The sequence below is a fragment of the Macrotis lagotis genome, chromosome 2, assembly GCF_037893015.1.
Source record: "Macrotis lagotis isolate mMagLag1 chromosome 2, bilby.v1.9.chrom.fasta, whole genome shotgun sequence".
Classification (NCBI taxonomy): Eukaryota; Metazoa; Chordata; class Mammalia; order Peramelemorphia; family Peramelidae; genus Macrotis; species Macrotis lagotis.
Genome location: NC_133659.1, coordinates 199,081,217 through 199,104,113, shown reverse-complemented (window position 1 = coordinate 199,104,113; position 22,897 = coordinate 199,081,217). Strand labels below are relative to the sequence as shown.

General features: G+C 35.9%; 1 protein-coding gene across 4 annotated transcripts in view; it reads left to right on the top strand.

Moving 5' to 3' along the window:
- The window catches only part of CDC27 (cell division cycle 27), a 113,433-nt gene that overhangs the window by 49,561 nt on the left and 40,975 nt on the right, over positions 1–22,897 (top strand). For all 4 annotated transcript variants that reach the window (XM_074224401.1, XM_074224399.1, XM_074224400.1 and 1 more), the window contains exons 4-8: positions 6,433–6,558; positions 20,186–20,283; positions 21,276–21,430; positions 21,804–22,015; positions 22,715–22,829. In XM_074224401.1, the coding sequence (XP_074080502.1) occupies positions 6,433–6,558; positions 20,186–20,283; positions 21,276–21,430; positions 21,804–22,015; positions 22,715–22,829 (706 nt within the window). The remainder of the gene's footprint in view (positions 1–6,432; positions 6,559–20,185; positions 20,284–21,275; positions 21,431–21,803; positions 22,016–22,714; positions 22,830–22,897) is intronic.

Sequence of the window (22,897 nt, the reverse complement as noted above, 5' to 3'; positions counted from 1 at the left end):
ATCAGGTGACAAGTTCAAATTATGACTCTGCAACTTTCTAGCTATGTAATAAACTGGAACAAGTCTTTCCACTTCCTCTGGAGTCTAACATTCTGAGATTAATTTGACTTATTCTTTATTCAAAAACAACTGAAATTTAATAAATAACATGGTCCCCTAACCCTCAAATTGAGAAATAATTGCCTATATAAAGTCTCTATCTACACAAAAATGTTTCCATTCAATACTTTTTTGTACTAAAGAGTTGAAAACAAAAACCCATCAATTGGGGAACAAATATCTAGGGAAAAATGTAGTACCTGAATATAATTACAGCGCTCTAAGAAATGATAAATGGATAGATCCCACCAAAAAAAGAAAAGATCAAAACAAGTTTACAACTGTAGGCATCATGGAAGATTCAGTGAAAGTCTGTCCCCTTGGTGGAGAGAGGGGGGGAGGGGGAGCAAAGCCCAGCTAGACAGGAGAGCAGAAAAGCCAGTGGAAGGCTTTTAGCCACAGTGCAGTCCAGATCCTGGCAGCTAGATAACAGCATGGATCCCATTAGTTAGAGAGCAAGCCAGCAGAGAGGGTCCCAACTCTTAAAGTTTGAACTTTGGAAACACTGGAACAAAAAGCAGGACTGAGTTGGGACAAAACAAGGCAGAGCCTGGACATAAAGGATGCAACAAACCAACATCTTGGCCAGTGATAAGCCAGGGATAAGAGTGCAGCCCTAGCACAAAAAGCTTGGGCCTAAACTCCCTTATACCCTAGGAGAAGAGCTCAAACGATCAAATTCAGGGAAAAAAAGAGCTTATTATGTGATAGAGATGATAAAAATGCCACCACCGAAGAAGAAAACAGTGACAAATAACCTATATTGGATGTCTCAAAGGAGTCAATGAATTGGACTCAAATCCAAAACCTCATGTAGAAGAATTTTAAAAAAAAGAGAGGAAGAAGAAAAATGAAAAAAGAAATGAGAGCCATGCAGGAAAATTATGAAAAATTGACCAAAAAAAATAAACTCCTTTAAAAGTAAAAATAATCAACTGGAAAAAATGTAACTCTCTAAAAAATAAAATCAAACACTTGGAAAGGGAATGCAACCCAACAAAAAGTAAAATTAACCACCTGGCAAAAGAAACACACAAGCTAAGTGAAGAAAATAAAACCCTAAAAATTAGAATTGGACATATAGAAACCAATGAATCCTTGAGACACTAAGATTCTAACAAAAGCAAAAGGCTGAAACTTTGAAAAAAATGTAAAGTACCTTTTAGGAAAAACAACCAGGAAAATAGTTCCAGGAGAAATGATTTATGAATTATTGATCGACCAGAAAGCCTAGATCAAAAAAAAAAAAGCCTGGGAAAAAATATCGTTCAGGAAATTAGCAGGGGGAAACTATCCAAATTTGCTTGATCAAGAAGACAAAATAACCAGAACTCCAGAAAGAGATCCCAGGATAAAAACTCTTTAGGACTGTCCTAGCCAAATTCCAGAATTCTCAAAGGAGAAAGTACTGCAAGCAGCCAAAAAGAAACAATTTAAATATAAAGGAATTATACAAGACTTATCAGGTTCCCCATTGAAGGATTAGAGGATCTAGAATATATTTCAGAGAACAAAGGACTTTTGATATTACAACCAAGAATTTACTACCCTGCAAAATTCAGCATATTCTCCAGGGGAAAAGAGGGATGTTTAGTGAAATCGAGAACTTTAAAAATTTTATAAAAAAGATCAGAACTGAACAGAGAATTCAATCTTCAAATACAAGACTTGAGATGAATAAAGGGAGAAATGGAAAGAGGGGGAAAAAAACTAAGGGAAGATAACATTTGTAACTCTTGAAAATTGTATTTCACTTAGTTGAAGGGTTGAATATAGTTGAAGAGATTGTACTTAGAGGATATGGGTATGGTTGGTCCTTGTTATCAAAGATAACCAAAATGACATCTCTATGTTTTTTTAGTTTTTTAATTTAAGGCAATGGGATTAAGTGACTTGCCCAAGGTCACACAGGTAACAATTATTAAGTGTCTGAGGCTGGATTTGAGGTCAGGTCTTCCTGACTCCAGGTTCAGTGCTCTATCCATTGCACCACTCAGCTGCCCTGACATCTCTACATTGAGACAAATTAGTGTGTCCAGTTGTGACTGATCAGAATTCTCAACCTTAGGTTGTACACAAATAGTCCAGGTGAAAAACCGGGGTGTTTACTCTAAACTTATGAATCTCATGTTTCCTTGACCTACTTTAATTCTGTTGTTTATAGAGCTTAGCACTTTCTCTGAGGAAGGCATCCTATGCTGGGTGACCCTATGCCAGTGTTTCCCATACCTTACAATCAATTCTAAAGTTCTTAAGAGACCTTCAGGGTGTCCCAGTACTTAAGAGTACTTAGAGGCTGTATTCTTTTATTTTTTTTTAAGAAAGATTTTATTTAGAGTTTTACAATTTTTCCCCCCACCCCCCACAGGAGGCAATCTGTTAGTCTTTACATTGTTTCCATGGTATACATTGATCTAAATTGAATGCGATGAGAGAGAAATCATATCTTTAAGGAAGAAAAATAAAGTATAAGAAATAGCAAAAAAGTACCTAGCTGTGTGGCCTTGGGCAAGCCACTTAACCCACATTGTCTTGTAAAAAATAAATAAACAAAACCTAAAAGAAATATCAAAATTACATAATGAGATAGGTTTTTCCCTGAAATTGAAGGTCTTTGATCTTTGTTCAAACTCCACATTTCTTTCTCTGGATACCAATGATATTCTCCATTGCAGAGAGCCCCAAATTGTCCCTGGTTGTTGCACTGTTGGAATGAACAAGTCCATCAAAGTTGATCATCATCTCCATGTTGCTGTTAGGGTGTACAATGTTTTTCTGGTTCTGCTCATGTCACTCAGCATTAGTTCATGCAGATCCCTCCAGGCTTCCCTGAATTCCCATCCTTCCTGGTTTCTAATAGAACAATAGTGTTCCTTGACATACATATACCACAGTTTGTTAAGCCATTCCCCAATTGAAGGACATTTCACTTAATTTTTTCAGTTATTTGTCCCCACAAACAGGGCTGCTATGAATATTTTTGTACAAGTGATGCTTTTGCCCTTTTTCATCATCTCTTTAGGGTATAGACCCAGTAGTGGTATTGCTGGATCAAAGGGTATGCACATTTTTGTTGCCCTTTGGGCATAATTCCAAATTGTAGAGGCTTTATTCTTAATTAAATAAGATATTAAAGAAGTTTTTAGTACCTTAGGGGGCAGAGGGTGGGAACCTATTTAGTAGGGTTGGATTTAAGGAGATTAGGAAATTATTTTATCTTAATCTGTATTTTAGTTAAGTATCATAGTTGGGGAGCTAAAAGGTGGGGAATATGGGAGAGAGAGTACCTGATACTTTGGATGGGGAAGAATATAGGACTATGGTTGGAGTACTCTGGAGATGGATGGATTAGAGGAACTGGACATGAATACATCGTGAAAAGATTTTACTTAGCTTGATGCTTTGGCTATAATTGGAAGGGAGTATGCTTGGGAGAGGGGTACAAATGACTCATGAAATGATTTGACTTTGTATGTTGCTTTGACTCATGAGGATTGTGTGTCCATGGAGAGTACTTGAAAAGAGAGTAAGGTATAAAGCAATGATAATTTGATATGATTCATGACTCTTGAGAAGTGTATTTCTTTTTTTTTTTTTTTGCAAGGCAAATGGGGTTAAGTGGCTTGCCCAAGGCCACACAGCTAGGTAATTATTAAGTGTCTGAGACCAGATTTGAACCCAGTTACTCCTGACTCCAGGGCCGGTGCTCTATCCACTGTGCCACCTAGCTGCCCCCCACTATGCCACCTAGCCGCCCCCAGAAGTGTATTTCTAATGAGACAGAAGGGGGGAAAGTACTTAGTGACTATAAGGCAATGCTACTTATCAATCAATCAAGTAATCAAACAACCTTTGATTGAATTGAAAACTTTCACTGGCCAAGATGTTGGTTTGTTTAATCCTTTATGTCTAGGCTCTGCCTTGGTTTGTCCCACCTCAGTCCTGCTTTTTGTTCCAGTGTTTCCAAAGTTCAGACTTTCTCTGGGATTGGGACCCTCTCTGCTGGCTTGCTCTCTAGCTGATGGGATCCATGCTTTTATCTAGCTGCCAGGATCTGGACTGCTAAAAGCTTCACACTGGCTTTCCTGCTGTCCTGTCTAGCTGGGCTTTGCTCCCCAGCCTCCCAAGGGGACAGACCTTCACTGAATCCTCCATGATGTCTACAGTTGGAAACTTGTTTCGATCTTTTCTTTTTTTGGTGGGATCTATCCATTTATCATTTCTTAGAGCACTGGTCAGATAAAAGGAATATAATTTGACAAAAAAAAGATGTAAATATAAGATAGGGTTAAAACAATAAAAACATAAAAAGAAGAGGGCTAGGCATTAGTGGATAAATAATACCACTAGGCACAAAGATCTATTATAGTAGAGGGAAAGAAGGGAGGATGTGAACTCAGAGTAAATCCTAATATATATATATACATATACATATACACATACATATACATATACATATACATATACATATACATATACATATACATATACATATACATATATATTTGACCCAGAGAGGGAATAGCATATTACCCAGTGGGAGGAAGGGACAGAAAAGGGAAGAAAGGACTGATAAAAGGGTAGGCAAAGGTATAAGTGAAAGTAAACTTAGAATTAAAATTTAAAAGAAAAGTTTAAGGGCAGGCAGCTAGGTGCAGTAGATAGAACACGGACTGTGGAGTCAGGAGGACCTGAGTTCAAATCCAGCCTTTCAAACACTTAATAATTGTCTAGCTGTGAGACGACCTTGGACAAGTCACTTAACCCCATTGTCTTAAATAAATTTTTTTAAAAAAGAAAAGTCAAAGGGCAAAGGGTGCAAAAACACTGAGGAAGAATAAGAGGAAAGGAAAAAGAAAAGTACAAAGGGAGAAAGATAGCATGGAAGAAAATAAAGAATTAGTAATCTTAACTGTAAATGTGAATGGGATGAATTCTCCATTAAAATGGAAGTAGATAGCAGAATGGATTAAAACTAGCATCCTACAATATGTTGTTTCTGAGAACTGGACAACCCTAAGAGACCTATTATAGATCTAGAGGAAGAAAAACGAAATAAAAACCTACAGAATCTGAATGAACACTTTGTTCACTTTTTAAAAAATTTATCTTATGTTTTCCCTTCTTATCTCCTGATTTTCTTTCTTTTCCCTTAGTCCTAATTCCTCATATACAAAATGACTAATCTATAAACATGTTAAACACAAAAGTATATGTGCAATGTTCTCCAGACTGTTTGCCACAGAGGGAAAGGGGCCAGGAAAGAAGGGTAGAAGGAAATTATGCAACTTATAAATTTGTATATGCATGTGATGAATATTGAAAATTGACCAAGAAAAAGGTAATGACTTTAAGGGACATCAAGAAACCATAAAATCCTGAAAAAAAAATAAAAGGAAATGTAAAATACTTCACCAGGAAAAAAACTGAACTGGAAAATGTTGAGAAGAGATCATTTTATTATTGAATATCTTTGAAAAGTCATTATCAGAGAAAGATGCTAGATATCATATTTCATGCATTTATCAAGGAAAAGTGTTCTGATATCATAGAACCAGGGGAATCAAATAAAAAAGTATTATAATGGGGAAAAAAGAAAAAGAATTGATAAATACATGGAAAGATCTACATGAAATAATGAAGAGTGAACTAAAGGGGTGGCTAGGTGGTGCAGTGGATAGAGCACCTGCCTTGGAGTCAGAAGTACCTGGGTTCAAAGCTGACCTCAGACACTTAATAATTACCTAGCTGTGTGGCCTTGTGCAAGCTGCTTAACCCCATTGCCTTGCAAAATGTAAAAAAAGGGAAAAAAGAGAGTGAACTAAAGCAGAGTCAAGTGTGCACACTGACTGTAGTAATGTCAATTAAGCATGGTCCCAAAGAAGAGATAAGATACTCTCATCCCATACTTTTGCAAAGATTAGAGGTTCATAGATGTGAAATATTGCATAAATTTCCAAACCTTTTCAGTGTACTGATTGGTTTTGTTAACTCTTCCCTCTTTTTCTTCTTTTCTTTAAAAAACTATATGGGTAGAGGGAGAAAGAGTCATACTGGTAGGAATGGTTATATAAACCAAAAGGTATTGGAAAATTTATTTTAAAAAAAACCTTCCTGACTTTCTTCCCTAAATGCCCAGAACCTCAGGTTAACCTAACCTGCTTAAGAATAAATTCAAATTAAAAAAGAATAAATTCAAATGAGTGTTCCTTGGTGTGTTTTTGACAGACCATTGCCCTATCTATTTCTATCTCTAGTAGAGGTTGGTAAGGAAAGATATCTTTGTATACAGTAATTTATTATTTTGTGCCTAAATTTGTGTTTTATTTTAAGACTTGCTGAGGGGGAACAGATCTTATCTGGTGGAGTTTTAAATAAGCAGAAAAGCCATGATGACATTGTTACAGAGTTTGGTGATTCAGCTTGCTTCACACTTTCATTGTTGGGACATGTATATTGGTAAGTAAAAATTATTTCAATTGTTAGAAATCTTTGTTTATAATAAAAATGACAGTTCTACCCAAGTTAACTTAATTGCACATTAATTGGGTGCAACACATGAGTTCTTACAGGTCTAAAAGGTAGTATTGATTTCTTTTTATCAAATACCTTTTACTGTTGCTATCATCATCTGGTTCCCAGGCTATTGTCTTTATAAATGTAGTAGAGATATTGGCTTCTAGGCCTCACTCTCTAGATGTTCCTTTTTATAATTTCCAGAGTATAAATTAGACCTTTTCCTCACCTTGGAGGGGAAAAATGCCAAAATGTAGGTCATTGAAAGAGAAGAAAAAGGTAAGGAAGAGGGTAAAAAAACTAAAGCTTTTCTTTTATGTTTTAATACCTCCTTTTTCCATGCAAAATAGTTTTGGTTCAGAGTTTGCTAGCATTCTGGAGATGTCTCTTTTCCTTCCTCCTTCCTTCCTTTTCTCTTCCTTTCTTTTCTACCTTCCTCTTTTTCTTTTGCCATCTTTTCCTTCCCCTTCTCTTTTTCCTTCCTTGAATTCTTCCTTCCTCAGTTATTTCCTTTGTTTCAAAATTAAGAAGTTAAATGACTTGCCTAGGGTTTCAGAGCCAATATGCATATAAGACTTGAAACCTAGTGCTTCCTAACAGAAACAGTCTATTACTTTATCTTACTGTTTCATGTAAAAAAATTTTAACATTTAAATTTTGGTTTCAAATTCTCTACCTTCCTCTCCCCCTCCTTGAGAAGGCAAGAAATTTGATATAGATTATCACAATATGTGAAGTCACAAAAAAATATTTGCATAGTTGCAAAAGAAAACATAGATTTCTCCCTCCCCCCAAAATAAAAAAACAGAACTCAAGAAAAATAAGGTTAAAAAAGTATGCTTTAGCTGCATTTAGACTCTTTATCATTTCTTTGGAGGTGCATGACATTTTTCATCATAAGTCTTTTGGAATTGTCTTGGATTATTATATTAATCAGACTAGCTAATTCACTCACAGTTGAATATTGTACAATATTATTACTTTGTATAATGTTTTCGTAGTTTTTCTCACTTCACTTTTCAGGTTTTTCCCATGTTTTTCTGAAACCATCCTGCTTGTCATTGCTTTTTTTCTTTACAAAGATGAACATTCTATCTCTTTGTCCCCACAAAAAGAACTGCTATAAATAGTATTATACACATTGGTCCTCCTTCCCCCTCCTTTCTACAAAACTTCTTTGCGATATGATCTAATAGTATTGCTGGATCAAAGGGTAGGCACAGTTTTATAGTCCTTTGGGCCTAGTTTCACATTACTCTCCAGAATGGTTGGATCAGTTCACAACTCCATCAACAGTGCGTTAATGAGGTAATTTTCCCTCATCCCCTTCAATATTAAATTTTTCTTTTCTGCGATATTAGCAAGTCTGATAGATGTGAGGTAGTACCTCAGTGTTCTTTTCATTTGCATTTCTCTAATAGTGATTTAGAAAATGTTTTCATATTACTATAGAAAGCTTTGATTACTTTATCTGAAAACTACCTATTCATATCCTTTGATCATTTATCAATTGGGGAGTGTTTCATCTTGCAAATTTGACTCTATTTTCTGTATATTTGAGAGCTGAGGTCTTTCTTCGAAGATACTTGCTATAATTTTTTTTTTACTTTCTGCTTTCCTTCTAATCTTGGTTGCATTGGTTTTGTTTGTGCAAAAACTAATTTTATATAATTATTATATAAAATTATCCATTTTACTTAATTCTAATTTTAGGAAATACTTCTTTTCCATTTGGCCAATTCTGCTTCAGTGAATTTTTGTGTCCCTTCTGTCATTTGGCCAATTCTGTTTTTTTAATTTATTTTCTTCAAATATTTTTATACCTCTTTTAACAAGTTATTACTTCGCTTTTCATAATTTTCTTCTAACATCCTCATATCTTTTTCCAGTTTTTTCCTCTACTATTCAGCTCTTTCTTTAAATCAGGAATTCTTGTTGGACTTGGAGTCAATTAACATTTTTTTTCCAAAGTAGTGTGGTCCTGGGGAAAATATGGTCACTACTCTCCCAGTCTGATTTTTACCTAGGAAGGTTCTCTGGTCCCCTACATCCACAGGTGGTAGCATTTTTTTTTTTTTTTGCTTGGAACGGCACTAAGACCACCTGCTCCCTTGTGGCTTCCCTGCCCAACTCACAGTTGCAAATCAACTCAAAATTGTAAATGGGCAATAGCTGTACCCGGGGCTAGAAATGGTTACCCTGTAATGTGTTTCTGATTGCTTGTCCAACACCCTTACTGTCTCTAGGCTGAGAACTTCCAAAAATCCTGTGGTTGCTATTGCAGCCCAAAGTGTATATGGGCTCCAGGTAGGCTTCCACTCCAGTGTCACAAACTTCTGCCAACCTCCTAAGTTTTCTTTGTCTGGAAAAATGGCTCACCCTGACCTTTTGTTGGTTCTGCTGCTCCAAAATTTGATTTGAGGTATTATTTTAAAGTTAATTGAAGGGGAATGTTCAGCGAGTTCAGCTGGATTGCCAGTAATCCATTTTAGCTCCATACTCTGGCACAGAATATTTTTAGAAACAAAAATGATATAGTGACTTTTAAAAAATAATTATAATAAATTGGAACTGGACCTGAATACACTTTGCCATAATGAAGGCTTACTTACATTTTGGAGAAATTGACTAAATGTAGACAGTCACGTACTTTCTTAAAAGGTTGAGATTGGAAGGATGGAGGGATTTGACACACTTATCAACCAGTTTATCAAAGGAAAAAGGGAATCACATCTCAGATCCTTGGTCACCTCCACAGGGCAAGTAGATATTTCATTATTCTAGGTCTTTGAGGATATGAGCAATGTCCAGGAGAATGTAATTTTTGGAAGATGATAGAATTTCATTTGGGAAGGAATCATTATGGAAATATTCTTTAATACATTTTTTTAATCTCTTAAAATATTTTATTAGGTCTATTGGAGCTCATAATTAAAGAGTTCTGGAGTGAATGGTAGGATGCTTAATTTAGTTTCATATATGAAAATAAAGGTATTACAGCTTATAAAAGATTGTGATAAATATTCTAGTATAATTCAGTGAAAGATTCTTAAGGATTTTATATGATTTTGTCTCTTTAGTGTCTGAAGAACCCATTCTAAAATTTCCTTAATCTTTGTGCAGGGTATAAGATAGGCTTTTAAAAAAAAATCACTTCAGTCTGGAGAAACTAACATCCTTTTGGTACATAATTCAATTTGGTCTCAATATATCTACCATTTGGAAGGGTTTTCTTCTTCCCTTGGCTGATGATGCACTGTCTCACCTAAAAATTTATCAGTAATACCAAAATTATGCTACCACTGATCTGTCTCTTCCTTTTCTCTTCCTTCCCACATATTGCCATGAATGAATTAGTGAATGATTAAAAAGGGATTTATTAATTATTACACCATGTGTTAAATACTGTGTTAAGCAACAGGGATACAAATACAAAATCAAAGCCAATCCCTGCAAGGATATTTTGGTCCTGAAAGTTTGTGAAGTTGCTGAACGGAGCATTAGGAGCCACAATGATATATCCAATCCAGGATCAAGGGTAGAATTGATTTGATCATAATTCCGGGGGGGGGGGGGGAGTAGGGGGAATGTTCAAATTTAAGGAAGGGGAAAAAAGGAGGGTAAGCACTCTTAAAATTTTAGACATTCTGGGAAGTATGGCCATCTTACTTCCACAGGCCACTCCAGGAAAAGACCTCTACCCCTTTGTTTCCATCAGTAACTTCCCTATTACTGTCAAGGACATTACCATCTTCTCATTCACCTAGGCTCAAAACCGTGATGTCATAGTTACCCTTATATATCCAGTCTGTTGACCAGTGTTGTCAATTCTAACCTAGCAACAGGCCCTCATCACTTTCAGAGTATAATAGTAATAATTATAATAGCTAAGTTTTAAATAGCATTTACTGTGTGACAAGCACTAGGGTAGGCCTTTACATTTATTATCTCATTTGACCCTCACAATAACCTTGGGAAGTAGGTACTGTTATCACCATTTTTACAGATGAGAAAATTGAGGCAAATAATTCAAGTATGTTAACTAGGATTACATAGCTAGTAAGTATCTGAGAGTAGATTTGAACTTAGATCTTCCTGATTCCAGACCCAGCATGCCATCCACAGTACCACAGTACTACCATTAGTATAGCTAATTTGGTCCCCTTATCTTGTGTCTTTACTCACTGTAATCAACCTTTATTAAACTGCCAGAGTGACTTTCTCAGAGCAGATAGGATCAGACCAAGAGGAGGTGCACTTTTGAAGGTGGATAGAGGGATGGAAAGAGGCATAGACATATGGACACACACCCCATCCCCACCCAATGATCTACTGGTTCCTCAAGCGTGACACTTCATCTCCTATCACTGTGCCTTTGCGTTGGCTTTTCTTCCTTTTCACTTCTACCTTAGCTTCCTTCAAGACCCAGCTCAGAGCCTTCCCACTTTCATCAATAAGTCTTTCCCTTTGCCCCCAGGTAGAGCCTTCACCTTTCAAATTACCTTCTATCTTTTTAGAATCTAAGCTCCTTGAGAATCAAAACTATTCTTGCCTTTCTTTATACTCCCAATTTTTAGCACAGTGCCAGGTACATAGCAGATACAATGACAGTTCAAGTCATAAATTTTAAATCCTGGAGATTTGCTTTTTCAGTGGTGAAAACTCCATGGCATTTCACCAATTGTGATCATCTATGGAGGATTAGGGCATGTTAAGGCCCCAAATAATTATGTCATTTCTGGGAGGGAGTTGAGATTTTCTTCTTGTCTTGGGGTGGGGGGGTGGGGAAGAAGACATAATGAAGAACTGGAGAAGTGGGTATTGAGGAGCTACAATAACAAAGGAATACCCTAGAATTGGCAGAGGTCTATGAGACTTTGTTATATCTATATTGTTTTTCTATCTATAAAGGAATACTGTTCTTTTTTTTTTTAAGGTTTTTGCAAGGCAAATGGGGTTAAGTGGCTTGCCCAAGGCCACACAGCTAGGTAATTATTAAGTGTCTGAGACTGGATTTGAACCCAGGTACTCCTGACTCCAAGGCCCATGCTTTATCCATTTCGTCACCTAGCTGCCCAGGAATACTGTTCTTAAAGGGAAAATAGGCAGCTTTGTTATACTTCAAAAATTTGAGGTGGCAATGGTCTGGGTGTACAGTTAAGCAGCTCTGATACATATATAGAGAGAACAAAATAGCTTCCTCCTCTCTGGAGTATCTTATTATTTTAATGGAAATGATTTGAATTTCAAAAGTAGGACAGTCCTACCCAGAAATTTTTATCTTCTATGTTACAGATCTATTTACACTAAAACTTCATACAAGTTTTCTAGTTTCCTTTCTGCCAGTTTAATACAAGGGGTTATAATATGTTTTTTGTTTTCAGTATAATTTCTGATAATGCCCAGCATTTGATTTATTCTTTTTGGGGGGAGGGTTAAGTAGGGGATAGAGAGGAAGAAGTGATGTGGAGAATTGTCAGAACACATTAATGTTAAGGAATAGAATGAATCTTAGAGATTCCTTTCTGAATCATCACTTAAAGTTAATTTCCACCATCATCAGAGCCTTAGAATGACTGTCCCTTTAGAATGAGAGCTTGAGATTGAATGTAAAAGCATTACTTAAGCATTTACTATGTTCAAAGCTCTGTGCTGTCAAGGACTATTCATGTAGGAGGGCTGAATTTAGGGCAGATGGAAAGAATCCATGGTCCTTGGGATGCTATATCATTAGTATTAGTCCTATTGATAAAACTATCCCTGACTTTAAACTGTTGACAGTAGCAAGGAATTTAATGGTGAGAACTTTTTTCCTATGTAACCAGTAGCTGTGACTGCTGAAGGCAAAGTTTACTTCCCTAGAAAACAACTTCATGGACAGTCTGGAAGTAAGTTGGTACAATTTGTAGGCTCTTGGGCACAGGGTTTTGGAATGCCCCTTCCCCACACCACCCTGGGCTCTGAGGGAAGATGGTGAGAATGCAGGATTTGAGTTTAAATCCTGACTATGTGACCTCAGGCAAGTCACTTCTTATGTGAACCTCAGTTTCTTAATATTTCACTACTCACCTGTAGGAGGAAAGTACTTTGTGAATCTTAAAGCACATTCTAAATTGAGTGGTTGTAATAAATTGGATGTATTAATAATACCACTTATTTAAATATCCATTTAAAGTGCAGAAATATCTTTTTATATTATGAAGCAATTCTTGAGTATAAATTTTTTGTATCCCCAGCTCTTTGCATGGTGTCCAGCACATAGTAGGCTCTTAATAAATATTTGTTGATTAATTGAGCTAAGTAATTTACAGTTAAATAGGTTGACTTGGGTTAATAACTCTGGTTATTTTGTGGTCTTGTATATTTATTTTCCATGCCATTTAACTGGTAACCCTTGGGAAATCTCCTAATTGGGTGCTATTTACAACCTCTCAGTTTCATATATCTATCTCCAAATCTTGGAAACCTAACTTCCTCAATTCCTTTTTTATTTATTTGTTTTTGTGGGGTCTGCCCAGCAACTCCTCTTAATATCCTATCCATAAAGGCCCTGAGCAGCTACTTTCTTGATAATCATTTACTCTTATTGGTGTGCAAGTTCCTTGAGGGTGAAGACTGTTTCAATTTTGTCTTTGTATTCCAGGTACCTAGCATTATGCCAGTACTTAGTAGGTGCTTAATAAAGGTTTGTTAATTGATTGGCTTAAGTAGGCTTTACTACTCTGGGTAGCTTCCCATCTGAGATCCAAACATCACTCTTTTCCTCCTATCTCTGTTGGATCTCCCTGTTCCCCTTTTTTGTTGTTGTTCAGTTGTATACAACTCTTTGTGACTCCATGTTCCCAAAGTACATCTAGGCCCTTCTACCTTTCACTATTTCTCAAAGTCTGTCATATTTGTTGTTTACATCTATCCATTTCATCCTCTGCTATCCCCTTTTCCTTTTGCCTTCATTCTTTCCCAACTTCATGGTCTTTCCATTGGGTTCCATCTTCTCATCATGTGGTGAAAGTATTCGTCAGCTTCAGATTCAGCATTAGGCCTTGTAGTATATAACCTCAATTTTCTTTTGTTGTCCAAAAAATCTTCTCCAGTAGCATAATTCAAAAGCATCAGTTCTTTGGCACACAGCTTTTCTTATAGTCCAATTCTCAGAGCTATGCTTTGACAGACCTTTGTCAGCACAGTGATGTCTCTGCTTTTTAGTATGCTATCTTTGTCGTAACTTTCCTTCCAAGGAGCAAGTGTTTTTTAATGTTATGACTGCAATTGCTGTCTGCAGTGATCTTTGAGCCCAAAGATATAAAATCTTACATTGCTTCCATTTTTTTCTCCCTCTATTTGCCAGTGATAAGACCAGTTGCAATTATCTTAGTTTTTTTGATGTTAAGCTTCAAGCCAGCTTTTTTACATTCTCCTCTTCCACCTCGAGAGGCTTCTTAATTCCTCTTCACTTTCAGCCATAAGAGTGGTATTATCTGCCTTTTGAATTTGTTGATATTTCTTCCATAACCTTAGTTCCAGCTTTTTATTCATCCACCCTGGCATTTCACATGATATACTCTTTCATATAAGTTAAATAAGGTGATAATAAATAGCCTTGTCATACTCCTTTTCCATCAAGACTCATTTGTTCCATGTTCAATTCTGACTTCTGTCTTGATCTGTATACCAGTTCCTCAGGAGAAAAGTAAGATGATTTGGTACTTGAGGACTTGCCACATTTTGTTGTGATCCACAGAAAGGTTTTAGTGAAGTCATTGAAGCTGAAGGTAGATGTTGTTGCTTTCTCCATACAAATTGTTCTCTAGATCCTCTGCCTCTTTATAAAACCATCCTTTTCTGGTAATTCTTGGTTCACATTGTGCTCAAGCAGAACCTTAAGCATAACCCTACTGGTGTGTGAAATTAGTGCAATTGTTCAATAATTTGAACATTCCTAGTCATTTCCCTTCTTTAGAATTGGGACATTAATCTTTTCTGATCCTGTAACCACTCGTGAATTTTCCAGATTTGCTGGCATATTGGTGCAACACTTTTTAAAATTTTTTTAATGATTTTAACATTTTATTTGTTTTCCAATTATATACAATAGTAATATGTACCCATCATTTTTTGCAAGGCTCTGAATTCTACAATTTTTCCTCCTCCTCCCTTCCCTCCCCCCAAAGGCTGACAGTCTCTACATTGTTTCCATGCCATACATTGATGTAAATTGAATGTTATAAGAATAAACATAAACCCCCTCCCCCCCAAGAAGATGGGAAACCTCAAGAATAGAGAGAGAGAGAGAGAGAAAGAAAAAATGTATATTAGTCTGTGTTTAGATTTCAATGGCTCTGTCTCTGGGGTGAGCTGCTTTCTTTATCATAAGTCCACCAGAGAAGTTGCTTTAGTATTTTTTCCTCAGTTGCTATTATTACTAGCTGTACCTCCACTCTATTTCTCCCCACTCTCATTTATTCTATTCTCTCTCTCCTTGCATCCTGGCTCTGTCCAAAAGTGTGTTGAATCAGAGTATCCTCTCCCTCGATCTTCCCTCTCTTCTATCAACTATTCCCCCCTTCCCTCCCCCCATTACCCCTCATCCCATCCCTTTCCTCCCAACCTTCTCCAGGGCAAGATAGATTTCCTGACCCTATTAAGTGTGTATGTCATTTCCTCCCTGAGCCATTTCCAATGAGAATGAAGGCTCACTCATTCCCCCTTGCCTTTCCCCCCTCCATTGAAAAAGCCTTTTTTTTTATTCTTATGTGAAATCTCTCAGCTTCTTCTTCATCTCCTTTTCCTTCCTCCCAGTACTTTCCCCCATTGCCCATTGACTCCATGTCTTTACCACACCATGCCATTATATTCCACCCCTTCCTATGTCCTGTCTATGTATGCTCCTTCTAACAGCTCTTATAAATGAGAAAGTTCATATGAGTTATCAATATCTTCTTCCTGTGCAGGAATACAAACAGCTCAACATCATCAAGTTCCTTATAGTTAGTCCCTCTCTTCCACTCCCTCTGTGGTTCACCAGCATCCTATACTTGGAGATCAAACTTTCTGTTCAGCTCTTGTCATCACGTTAGGAAAGTTTGAAAGTCCCCTGTTTCATTGAAAATCCATCTTTTCCCCTGAAAGAGAATATTCAGTTTTGCTGGGTAGTTGATTCTCGGTTGTAAACCAAGATCTTTTGCCTTCTGGAATATCATATTCCAATCCTTACGAGCCCTTAATGTAGATGCTGCCAGATCCTGTGTAATCCTGACTGTGGAGCCTCAGTAGTTGAATTGTCTGTTTCTGGCAGCTTTTAGAATTTTCTCTTTGATTTGGGAGTTTTGGAATTTGGCTAAAATCCTGAAAGTTTTTCTTTTAGGATCCCTTTCAGGGGGTGACCAGTGAATTCTCTCGATTTCTATTTTACCCTCCACTTCTAGGATCTCAGGGCAATTTTTGCTGTATTATTTCTTTTTGTAAATTTTTTTTCATTAAAGATATTATTTGAGTTTTACAATTTACCCCCCAATCTTTTTTTGTTTGTTTGTTTTTTAGTTTTTGCAAGGCAATGGGGTTAAGTGGCTTGCCCAAGGTCACACAGCTAGGTAATTATTAAGTGTCTGAGGCCAGATTTGAACCCAGGTACTCTTGACTCCAGGGCCAGTGCTTTATCCACTGTGCCACCTAGCTGCCCCTTACCCCCCAATCTTATTTCCCACCCCCCACGGAAAGCAGTCTGTCAGTCTTTACTTTGTTTCCATGTTGTATATCATCCAAATTGAGTGTGATGAGAGAGGAATCATATCCTTAAGGAAGAGACAAAAAGTCTAAGAGATAACAAAATCAGACAATAAGATGGGTATTTTTTTCCTAAATTAAAGGGAATAGTCCTTGAACTTTGTTCAAACTCTGATTCTTTATCTGGATATAGATGGCACTTTCCTTTGCAGACAGCCCAAAATTGTTACCGATTGTTGCACTGATGAAATGAATGAGTCCTTCAAGGTTGAACATCACCCCTATGTTGCTGTTAGGGTATAGAGTGTTTTTCTGGTTCTGCTCATCTCATTCAGCATCAGTTCATGTAAATCCCATCCCTCCTGGTTTCTAATAGAACAATAGTGCATTCCATATATTATTTCTTGAAAAATGAAGTCCAGGCTCTTCTCCTGGTCATGGCTTTCAGATAGTCCAATAATTTTCAAATTATTTCTCCTGGATCTGTTTTCAAGGTCAGTTATTTTTCCAAAGAGATATTTCACATTTTCTTCTAATTTTTGGCTTTTTTGGAAGAGTTTTATTTTTTTCCTGCTTTCTTGCAAAGTCATCAGCTTCCTTTAGTTCCATTTTGCATGTGAGATGCAACACTTCTAACAGCATCTAATGATGTTGTTATTAAAATCTCACCTAGAATTTGTTGCCTTCCTAAGGCCCACTTGACTTAATTTCCCAGGGTGTCTTGACTATGGCTTGGTAACCACACTATCTTGATTATGGGATTGATAAAATCTTTCTTTATAGTTCTTTTGTGTATTCTTGCTACTTCTGAATTTCTTCTGCTTCTATTAAATCCCTACCATTTTTGTCTTATTTTCTTCTATTTTTTTGCATTGTTCATTTTAAGAAAGCCTAATCTTCTTGCTATTCTCTGGAATTCTACATTCAGTTAGATCTAACTTTCCCCTTTCACTTCCCTTTTTTCCTCAGCTCATTATAAAGTCTCACCTGACAGCCATGTAGCTTTTTTGGTCTTCTTTTTCTTTGAAATATTTTTATTGCCAACTCTTTGCTAAATCTTTGTCCATAGCTCTTCAGGCGTTCTGCAAGATCTAATCCCTTAAATTTATTCCTCATCTCCATATATTTTCAGAAAGGTTATTCTTTAGGCCATACAGATATGATCTGGTGATTTTTCCCTACTTTTTCCTAATTAAGTCTGCATTAAGAAACTTATGATTTGATCCAGTCAGCTCTGGGTCTTGTTTTAATTGACACAGTACATAATCTGTCAGATTTTTCTGTTGACCATGTATTGAGTTGTTGTTAAAGAGTGCCATGATTGATGAATTATCTTGACAAACCCTTGCTTCATTTTGTACTCTTAAGGCTTCCAATTTTGTATAATTTTGTACTCCAATTCTTCCAATTTTGTATAATTTGTATACTTTTTGTATAATTGTACAATTATCTTTTGAGTTCTACTTTAGCATTCCAATCCCCTCTGATGGATGTGATGTCTTCTTTAAATATTATTTCTAAAAGATGTTATAGGTCTTTGTAGAATTGATCAACTTACTATTTCAGCATCACTAGTTGAAGCATAGACCTGTATCAGTTCTTGATATTGAGTGGTTTGCCTCTCTTCAAACAGATATTTTCATTTTTTCCCAGCACTGCTTTTCTTACCCTTATATTGTCTCTGATGGCAACTTCATTTCTTCTGAGATTCTTACCCACAATCATCTGAATTAAATTTAACCATTTTTAAATTTGATCATTGCTTCCCATTAGCAACTAGATTACTGTCCTTATGTAAAAAAATACTGGATTGGGGCAGCTAGGTGGCACAGTGGATGGAGCACCGGCCCTGGAGTCAGGAGGACCAGATTTCAAATCTGCCTCAGACTCTTAATAATTACCTAGTTGTGTGGCCTTAGACAAGTCACTTAATCCCATTGCCTTAAATAAATAAAGAAAAAATTAGATTAAGAGTTAGAAGAGACTTGAACCACTTACCTTATACATGGAGAAGGAAAAATATTAATATTAAGTACCTACTATGTGCTAGGCACAAATATCTCATCTGAGCCTTGCAACAACTCTGGGAGGAAGGTTATTATCCCTATTTTACAGTAGAGGAAATAGAAGCAGACAGGTGCTTGGTGATTTGCTCAAGGCCACTTAACTATCAAATATCTGAGATTAGATTTGAAGTCAGGTCTTCCTGACTCCAGGTCTGGCACTCTTTCCACTGTACCAATCTAGCTGCCTGTAAGATTCTTGTAAGCATCAAATTATTTGCTGTATGTAAACCTTAAAATGTCAGATATAATTATTATATTGCCTGTGAATCACTTCATGAGTAATTTAATTTTAAATCCTATCTACATATTCAAATTATCATGCTTAAGCTGTTCTTTTAGGTCTGTAGTGGAAAGACAGAACATTATTGTATACCTATGGAAGTCATAAGTCATATGTCATCAGCTTATTGTTATTGAGTTGTTTCAGTCATGTCTGACTCTTTGTGACCCCATTTGAGGTTTTCTTGGCAAAGATACTAGAGTAGTTCACCATTTCCTTCTCCAACTCATTTTACAGATGAGGAAACCAAAGCAAACAAGGTTAAATGAATTGCCCAGAATCCCACATCTAGGAAGTGTCTTAAGACCAGTTTTGAACTCAGTAAGATGAGTCCTTCTGACTCCAGGGCTGGTACTCTATCTACTGTACCATCTAACTGCCCTCAGCTTATTGTAGTTTGTGTTATTTCCCTTCCTAACAGATTCAGCCTATTTGTAATGAGTAATTAATTGAGTGAATGAATGTTCTTAACTCCATGTCCTTGAATGAGTCTCCTCTGGCCTCAGTTTCCCCCATTTGTAAATTTAGAATAAATGATCTTTATATCTCTGTATTTTTTAGTTTCTGTTTTGTGGGATCCTATTATTCTGTGGTTATTTTGTATTGTTGGGATTCAAAATAACCTTTACTATTTTGCTTTTGTGAAGTTTTTTTTTAACTATATCAATTTATAAAATATATAACAAAAAATAACCTCATTGACAAGCATTTATTTTGTGTGTGATACCGTCTCTGGCATGATGACCATTTATGAGATTATAAATTTCAACTAACAGCTTGACAATTTTTCTTTTGGAATTTTTCAAGAATCATTTCCATATTAATTTTTCTTGATAACCCTTCTCTCCTTCTAAAGTCCTTATCTGGTCAATAAGAATAACTAATGTTTATGTAATCCTTAAGGTTTGTAAAATACTTATTTGTATAAGTTATCTCACAAAACATTGTCTTAGATTTTCTGTATTCTAGATCTTTTAACAACTAATTTGTAAAGACAGCAGAAGTGCTTGCTCCCCTTCCTTAAACAAAGTTTTCATGAGTGTTATGTTCAATTGTGACAAAAGATCTTTTAGATTCACAGTAAAGTCAGGTGAAACATATTGCACTTTAAGAATAGGCACTACTCTTTCTCAGAAGTTAAAAATAAGGTTTGGGTATCAATGAATTATTTCCCTTCAGAACTTGAATTTGTTAGGTATGTGATAGGAAAGAAAAGCTAGCAGTTTGTATAGCAGGGAGGAGGTGGATAGCTCATTTAATTTTATTCAAGTTTCTCCTAATTTAGGTGTATGTGTGCTTCCACCTGACAGCTGGTTTGAACTGACCTATTGGAGTCATAGTTGAAGGGTGATAAGTAGGGGGAATTGACACTTCAGGGAAGCAGTGAGGAAGAGGACCCTTTGTGCTTACATAAGGTGTATCTTTTTCTATTCCGTAATTATCTTTATTCTAAATGTTTTGGGTTCTCTTTCTTGTTTAAACTATTTGTTTTTCTCTACAGCAAGACAGATCGGCTTGCCAAAGGATCAGAATGTTACCAAAAGAGCCTTAGTTTAAATCCTTTCCTCTGGTCCCCTTTTGAGTCATTATGTGAAATAGGTAGGTTTGTAGAGGTGGGTTTTTTGTTTTTCCCCTGTGCATTTTCGTTTTCTTTTTTTAAGAGCAAAAATATTTACCTATAGGAAAAATTTCTTTCCAAAGTCCTACTGAGACAAGATTGAAAGCATTATCATCAATTGGGGTTAAATATTTGTTATGACTTGATGTAGGGAGTTTACCCTACTTATATTTCTGAGTATCTATGATTTTTTTAGGTGATAAATTTATTAGAAATATTAAGTTGTTTATCTTTACCATTTAGAACTTTTTAATTTTTACAATACTATTTCTAACATTTGAATATTGGGAATATAGCACTGATAAGATGTGTACTTATTAACTTTAAATAAAATATGTTCACAGAATATCAGACTGATACCATTATGAGAATTAAGCACAAGCCAGTGCTTTAAGTGGGGAGAGAAGATATTTTAGGATGGTTCGAAAACCAGTGACAAGCACATACTGTAAATCAGTGTAGTCACACTCAAATGGAAACAGGGGCCACTAAATTGTATGTAACACGACCTGTGAGCCTTTATTTTTATTTTTTATTTTTGATATTTCTTAATTATATTTTAATCCCTTTTGGGAAATTGAGTGTGTTGGCTATTTGCAGCCATATGTTTGACATGTGCTGTAGATATGCTCATAACATCATAATAACCTCTCTCCATGGGATTTAGGAATGATTACATTTCTTGCTGTGAACTAGGTAACCTTTATTACATTTATGTATACCCTATTCCCTCTGAAGTACAAGAAAAGTAAAATAGTCTCATGTAATCTAGTTTCAGCTTTATGTTAGGCAAATCTGAGCAACTGAAAGATGAGGGTGGGGTTGGATTAAGATGGAAAATTATAAAATCATTTGCGATGGTCAATGAATTTTAAGCTTATGTACTTCTTAGATATTAATTCAAGTAATTTGTGTTTAAGTTTGAAAAGATTTTAATAACCTTGCTGTGGGGGCGGTCTTTTTGTCTTCACAGGTGAAAAGCCAGATCCTGACCAAACATTTAAATTAACATCATTACAGAACTTTAGCAGCTGTCTCCCCAACACTTGCACAACCCTAGTATCTAATCACAATTTATATCACCGACAGCCTGAGACTGTTCTAATGGAAACACCCCAAGATACAATTGTAAGTCTTTCCAACACTGCTCTTTTCAAATTTTAATGTTATGCAAATTAGAATCATTGACACAAACCTATTAATACATGTTAGTTGACATATTGACAAGAAGGAAAGTCTAATTTTGTGTGCAGAATGGCAGACTGAGAATCAGAAAAATCTAGCTTCAAGTCCCATCTCTGATATTTGTTATCTTGGTGATCCTAGACAAATCATGAAAGCTTGATTTCCTTATTCTTAAAATGAAAATGATATTTCTAGAATCTCACAGGTTTATTGTCAAATAAAATAACTTATGTAAAGTGCTTTGCAAACTTGTTTGCAAAACATTTAAAACACCCTGTATATCTGTTGTTTTTATTGTAGAAATTTTCTGTTTCAGGAATTGAACAGACTGAATTTAGAATCCTCCAATTCTAAGTACTCCTTGAACACAGATTCCTCAGTGTCTTATATTGATTCAGCTGTAATTTCACCAGACACTGTCCCCCTTGGAACAGGAACTACCATACTGTCTAAACAGGCTCAAAATAAACCAAAAACTGGGCGGAGTTTATTAGGAGGACCAGCTGCTCTTAGCCCTTTAACTCCAAGGTAAGGTAAACAGTACTTTGCTGTACTATAGTAATTAACTTAAGGGCTACTAAAAATTGAAGCAAAATACTCTTAATAGTATGCCATAGATATTGAATTCATGTTCATTGTTACTCTAATATATGCCTATAACTATATATTTAGTATATCATGGTGAACCTTTTAAAGTGCTCTACCTTTGAAATAGCTAAATAGGGGAAATAATTCTCAAATTGTTTTTGTCAAAATATGCTGAAGAAAGAAGAAAGGAGTTTGAGAACCATTGAAACCCATGGTGGGTGTGGGTGTGTGTGTTTGTGTGAAAAATAGTAATTTTGACACATCCTTGAAATAGAAAGTCACTATTGTCTTCTCCCAAAGAGATTAAGAGAATGTTGGTACAAGGTTGAAGTTCAGTTAATACCAATGACTTGAAAATTGTTCCCATCAATAGAGTATCTTTTATGAAAGTGATTTTCTCAATCTCTTTAAACTTGTATGTAAATAATTGCTACACAAATTTAATTTTCTTGCTATATTCTTTAGTCTTAGGTAGAATTCGATTCACAGTCATTAGTTACTGCTAAGCTGCCCCTTAAATCCTCTGTCCCTCAGATTAGTTAGCCATTCTCTTCCTTTCACATCTTTTAATTTAAGTGTACTGCTGCTTTATGTATGACTTGATGACTTATTAACACCTTGATTTCAACCTCTTCTCAGTTTTGGGATACTGCCACTTGAAACTCCAAGTCCTGGAGATGGATCATATCTACAAAACTACACTAACTCATCTTCTGTAATTGATGTGCCATCTACAGGAGCCCCCTCAAAGAAGGTACTTTGTCTTTGAAATGATGTTTTGATCTTGTTTAAAAAGAATTTATTTGCATATTCTAGTCATCA